Source organism: Neltuma alba, unplaced genomic scaffold (assembly GCF_004799145.2).
Source record: "Neltuma alba isolate B1F8T4 unplaced genomic scaffold, ASM479914v2 tig00000255_pilon, whole genome shotgun sequence".
NCBI lineage: Eukaryota > Viridiplantae > Streptophyta > Magnoliopsida > Fabales > Fabaceae > Neltuma > Neltuma alba.
The window spans coordinates 142,378-147,608 of NW_021631979.1; the positions used below are offsets into that span (position 1 = coordinate 142,378).

Consider the following 5,231-nt stretch of genomic DNA (forward strand, 5'->3'; position numbering starts at 1 on the left):
AACTGCATATGGTTGTCGCAAGTCTCACATTGCCATGGTTGAGGAACTGTGAACGAGGAATGTGAATAGCGTCCGGCTTCTTCGTCTTTTCCGTGGGTCGTAGTGAGAAGCAATAAACCAGTGAGAAACTTCAATCTTCAGAAGGGAGAGGGGGTGGCTAGAGAGAGAGATTTCAAGGGAGAGCACCTGTAAGGTCGTCACCGGTTGATGAAGAAGTCGATATTCGTTCGGACCCCGGTAAGCCACCCAAATGTCTCCGTCTTGTGCTTGTCTGATTGGAGTGTTTTAATTTAGGGAAAACGGTGAATGTTGGTTGTAAAGGGGGAAGCAATGGTAAAGGCTTAAAATGGAATGTAAAGGTAGATTAGATTAAAAGTCGGTGCTTCTGTGTGTGACGGAATTACAGAAGTTGCTTGCTTGCTCTGATTCATATAACTCGGTCCATGTTTGACGAGATATCTCTCTGATTGTTGTTGTCTGATTGCTGTGTTGCTGTAATGTTGGAAGGCATAATATACGTGTGTGTTTATGATTGCTACACTACTTTTTAGATGCCCATAAATTGAGACCACTGTCGCACATGAGCCAGGATGCTTCTTGTTTCCGCCCCCTTGTTTGGTCTGTTCATGTAATGGGCATTGCACATTTTTAGCATTGTGTATGGGACTAAAATGAGTTCAACTGTATCCCCATATTAGTTATGCAAATTTAACATTGTAAAATAAATTGAAAAGGGTGACTTTTCGTGGGTAGAACTCTATTTTGAAGATATAGCTACCTAATGGGCATAACCTCAGTCATTTAGCGGTGCAATTTACCTGGGGATGAACATGCATATTCATTTCAGTATGTACCAAGTGAGAATAACCTTTGTGGCCTTCTTATGTATTGGTATAATTTACTTGGTCATCTGTGGCACTGTGTAGTAGTAATTTCCATAATATAAGTTACTTGAAGATACAAATTTTGTAACATTTCATCGAGAAAGAATCACTTTTAATGCATATTCATTTATTTTTGAATCTGTTGGTCTGAGGATTGAAGAGGTAGAGATTAATCTGCTGGTTTGAGGATTGAAGAGGTAGAGGTCGCTGAAGTGCTGAGAAGCATCAATCGCATTGCTGTCATGGAGGAGGTTGGCGAAGTAACTGTGACTGCGACAAACGGTAATATGCAGTTGTAATAGGAATTAAGTGGTTGAGTTATATAGGTTTGGTAAGTTAGATTGTTTTTAGTTTGTTGTTAAAGTGTATTATGTCATTAGTCTCTATTTTCTGCTCTGTTCTGTGAAGTGAGAAAGAAGCAATAACATTCATTACGTGATCAGCAAATTTAGTTATATGAGTAGTAAATAGTCGAGGTTCATTTTGTGGCTAAATAACAACACCTATAATGTGAATGACTACACTGGAAATGGTAATGACAACTTTTTTGAAATGCAAAGAAAGTTGAGCTGTTCAACTGACCAGATTTAGTGATTTATGCTTGTTGTAGAAGGAGGGCCAAGTGAAGAAGTGAAGAATGGCTACATGTTGTTTAGACGAGAATTTCTTAAGGGTGGGGAGAAGTTTAAGAATATGTCTGAACAAGCGAAAAAGGCATCAAAGGCATGGAAGCAGTTGACACCAGAGGAGCAGAAGAAATACAGTGATAGGGTGAAGCAATCAAGAAAGGAAGGGATGAAGAAGAAGAGGAAGAAAAAAGTGGCTTTTAGCACTCGTTGCTCGGTTCGGCAATTTAAGTCATTAGTGGACTTCATAAAAGATGATGAAGATTTGAAAGTGAGGGTACAAAATTTAGGCTTTGGCCATTTACTTGACATTGGATGTGAGAGACTCCCTCGTGACCTCATAGTATGTGTTCTCCGAGCATATGATCCGCCTACCCATCAATTTCTAATAAGAGGGATAATAAAGGAAATAGAAGCAAATGATGTTGCAAACTTGTTGGGTGTACCCCACACAGGGGAGAAGGTAAAAATGGACGTATGTGATGATGATGAGACATACCAGAGGTTGAAGGAGGAATTTGGTAAAGTCCCTTATACGAAGATACTCAATGACATTAAATCTGGGCAGAAGAAAGATGAGTTTGAGTTCCTGTTTATGCTGTACACACTTGGGAGTTTTTTAACTCCTACTTCACAAACAACTGTGAGTGACAAGCTAATAAGAGTCATGTGCTGTACCATGAAGGGATTTCACCAATTTGATTGGGCCACGTACATTGTGAAGCACTTGTGGAAAGAGATGGGAGATTATGTGAAAGTATACACAAAAGCAAAGAAAGACGAAGATGAAGATGAAGGAAGCTGCAATGTGGGAGGATGCATCTACCTCCTGTTGGTATGTATTTCTGACTTATGCTTCTAAGTTATTGTTTTCTTTATTTGTGGAATTGGCAAGTTAATGATTTACTATTGTAGTTATATTTTGCTGAGCACTTCCCACTATCCAAAACTGTTGAGAGAGGGTCCCTAAATGCCATTCAATTCTGGACTGATGAGAGGATAAGGAAGCTGGAAAAGGAGGAGAGGGAAAGCAAGAGGGTTTACTGTATAAGGGCAAGGGAAGTATGGATAGAAGTGGGAAGGATGAAGGAAAACGCAGAAGTGTGGCTCATTTACACCCGGTATGTGCTTTCATTACTAATTTTCATTCTCATTAGCAAATAATCTCATGAAAAAAGTGTTTACTCATTTTAAATTGTTTGCTGCAGGAGTTACAGAAGTTGCACGGACGATTGATGGCTCAGATTGAATTAAGCACTATGAGGCTTATAAGTGCAATGGAAGATGAGCTAGATAAGGTGCAGATAAGGATAGAGGAAAATAATGTGACCACAGATGATGAGGACCCTATTGACGTCCCAGATGATGATAAGGGAGATGATGATGCATTTGGCGATGAAGACTCCCATGATCATGATGGACATGAGTCTGATGACGAAGGTGATGATAGAGATGAGTTCCACGGGGGAGATGGTCAGGGAGACGATGATGCAACTGGCTCAGATAGGGGTGATGACATTGGTGTTGCAGCAGAAGGTGCAGACAAAGAAATTATGGAGTCTCCCCTGCCCTTGTCCCCCATGGACAAGGGATGTCAACTCCGGAGATCGCAAAGGGAGATGAAATCCGCTATCAATTCTCCATGGATTTTGACAAAGCCAACTAAGAGGCGAAAGAGGCCCATGGATGACAAGGACCAGTTTTATGACATAGTTTCCCGTATGTGTTCAAGCAAGGAGGGTGACATGTATGTACATATCCACTACCCACGTAATCATATTCATTACAATTTTGTGGTAATTGACTATATGCATAATGATATTGACAACATATTTTTAGGCCTTTGGTGAAAATCTCTGATGAAGATATCACTCGGGATCAGCTAAGGACACTTGGCGGAATTGAGAAAATAGGTAACCGGGTAAGTAGAATATTTGTGATGAGGTCATTTAATTGTTTAGTAGATGCTGCATTTTGGGTTCATCAAAACAATAATCTCTTTGCGTACAGCTGATGTCAACTGTGTGCAAGACTCTAATGGCTGATATGGAGAAGGAAGGGCAGGTGAAGCGGCACATTTTTGATGCTGATTTTATGGTAAGCTTGCTGAGATGTTAGTTTTTTGTCGATTGATATTGATAAATGACTAAAATGTTCATGTTTCAGGCAATAATGGCAGCTAACCCAAAGCTGTGGGATGCTACAAAATGGAAGAAACAATTTTTACCTGAAAATGTAGGCTACAACATAGGAGAATGTGATTTGATCTTTGGACCCACACTTGTTGGCGCTCACTGGTTCTGTGTTGTGCTTGAGCCTAGCACAATGAATTTCTATGTGCTGGACTCAATGAAGCCAAATTTAGAGGGTAAGAAGAAGAGCAAGAAGAAGGGTGTAATTATTGATGACATGACGACCGTCGTCACTGAATGTGTAAGGATAATGCAACTCATCTTCTATGATTGACATTTCATTTACCTTTTATTTACAATTGCGTAATGATATTGTGTAGAGGAATAGATTTTATGACATTATTGAGATAGTTAAGCCTAATGCCACTGGGAAGAAGAAAATGAGTGATATCATTTGGGCTCCTGTTCCGCAACAAAACAATCTGTGAGTGGTTTATGTTGTTGATATTATTACGTCTCAAAGTAGCCCAATGTGTTATTTTCATTCTTTTACATCGTTGGTATGTTTTGATGTGCAGGCGAGACTGCGGTGTTCATGTATTAATATGGTTGAGTAAATGGAAGCCCGGTGAGATACTTCACTATACGGATGAACAAGTGGCTGAATTCCGACGAAACCTCATGTGGTGGCTAGTGAATCATGAGCTTAATTCAAGACGTGATGAAGCATTAAGCTTGCTTTCATCAACCCAAGCCACCACACTGACCAAAAGACGCCATCTGTGATAGGAGGAGACATTATGTAGATTAGGCATATAGTATTTGTAAAAGGAGTGTTAGTTTGAAGTCTTGAAGTCTTAATAAGTTTGAGTAAAAGAGTTATGAAATTTACAACATGCCATGTGACTTCCGTGATGATAATCACAAGTTGATTATTTGTGCCCCAAATTACATCCACTTGGACCCAGGTTAACTACACAAGTAATAGGATTAACAACTTTCGGATTGAGAATTGCAACCTCTGTAATGATAGTTACGACATCGCTATTGCCATTTGCATCTGAAGTCTTTCAAGCCCAAATCACTTTTTTTGAATCCATTTTCGCTAGAATGACAACATTGGTAATGAAAATTACAACTTTTTTAATGATTGTTACCACCTCGCTATTCCTTTTTGCAACTGCATTTTCGTCCCCACGTATAAATTGTCAGAATTTCACAACCTGGGTAATGAAAATCACAACATTGTTAAGGGAAATTGCAACTATAGTAATGACCTTTACCACTATGGTTTCCCCATTTGCATCCCCATGTTTAGGAAATTATCCCATTTTCGGTTCCTTTAAGTCAATCCCACGCATCAAATTGTTCAGGAAATTTTACTACCCCCGTAATGATAATGACAACATGGGTAATGTTAATTGCAACTTCAGTGACGACATTTACCAGTCTACTTTTCCCATTTGCGGTTCCCTTAACTGACACCCACGCATCAAATTCTTCAGGAAATTGTACTACCCCCGTAATGATAATGACAACATGGGTAATGTTAATTGCAACTTGAGTAACGACATTTACCGGTCTGCTTT

General features: G+C 39.5%; 2 protein-coding genes across 2 annotated transcripts; both read left to right on the plus strand.

Annotated features, from left to right (window-relative positions):
* Window positions 1-211: 211 nt before the first annotated feature.
* Window positions 212-2,746, plus strand: LOC114762615 (uncharacterized). The gene is made up of 5 exons (XM_028952164.1): window positions 212-237; window positions 1,045-1,166; window positions 1,495-2,345; window positions 2,426-2,631; window positions 2,719-2,746. The coding sequence occupies exons 2-5, from the start codon at window positions 1,127-1,129 to the stop codon at window positions 2,744-2,746; spliced, it is 1,125 nt and encodes a 374-aa protein (XP_028807997.1). The 5' UTR covers window positions 212-237; window positions 1,045-1,126.
* A 469-nt stretch (window positions 2,747-3,215) lies between these two features.
* Window positions 3,216-4,486, plus strand: LOC114761832 (sentrin-specific protease 2-like). Its single transcript, XM_028951307.1, has 6 exons — window positions 3,216-3,257; window positions 3,350-3,431; window positions 3,521-3,607; window positions 3,677-3,943; window positions 4,023-4,126; window positions 4,221-4,486. The coding sequence occupies exons 1-6, from the start codon at window positions 3,232-3,234 to the stop codon at window positions 4,426-4,428; spliced, it is 774 nt and encodes a 257-aa protein (XP_028807140.1). The 5' UTR covers window positions 3,216-3,231; the 3' UTR covers window positions 4,429-4,486.
* The last annotated feature ends 745 nt before the right edge of the window (window positions 4,487-5,231 follow it).

Bases quoted from the DNA above. Each gene is read 5' to 3' on its own strand.
- LOC114762615 (XM_028952164.1), top strand. From the start codon at position 1,127: ATGGAGGAGGTTGGCGAAGTAACTGTGACTGCGACAAACG. The intron at 1,167-1,494 runs GTAATATGCAGT...TGCTTGTTGTAG, and splicing joins AACTGTGACTGCGACAAACG to AAGGAGGGCCAAGTGAAGAA. The intron at 2,346-2,425 runs GTATGTATTTCT...TTACTATTGTAG, and splicing joins GATGCATCTACCTCCTGTTG to TTATATTTTGCTGAGCACTT.
- LOC114761832 (XM_028951307.1), top strand. From the start codon at position 3,232: ATGTGTTCAAGCAAGGAGGGTGACAT. The intron at 3,258-3,349 runs GTATGTACATAT...ACATATTTTTAG, and splicing joins TCAAGCAAGGAGGGTGACAT to GCCTTTGGTGAAAATCTCTG. The intron at 4,127-4,220 runs GTGAGTGGTTTA...TTTGATGTGCAG, and splicing joins GTTCCGCAACAAAACAATCT to GCGAGACTGCGGTGTTCATG.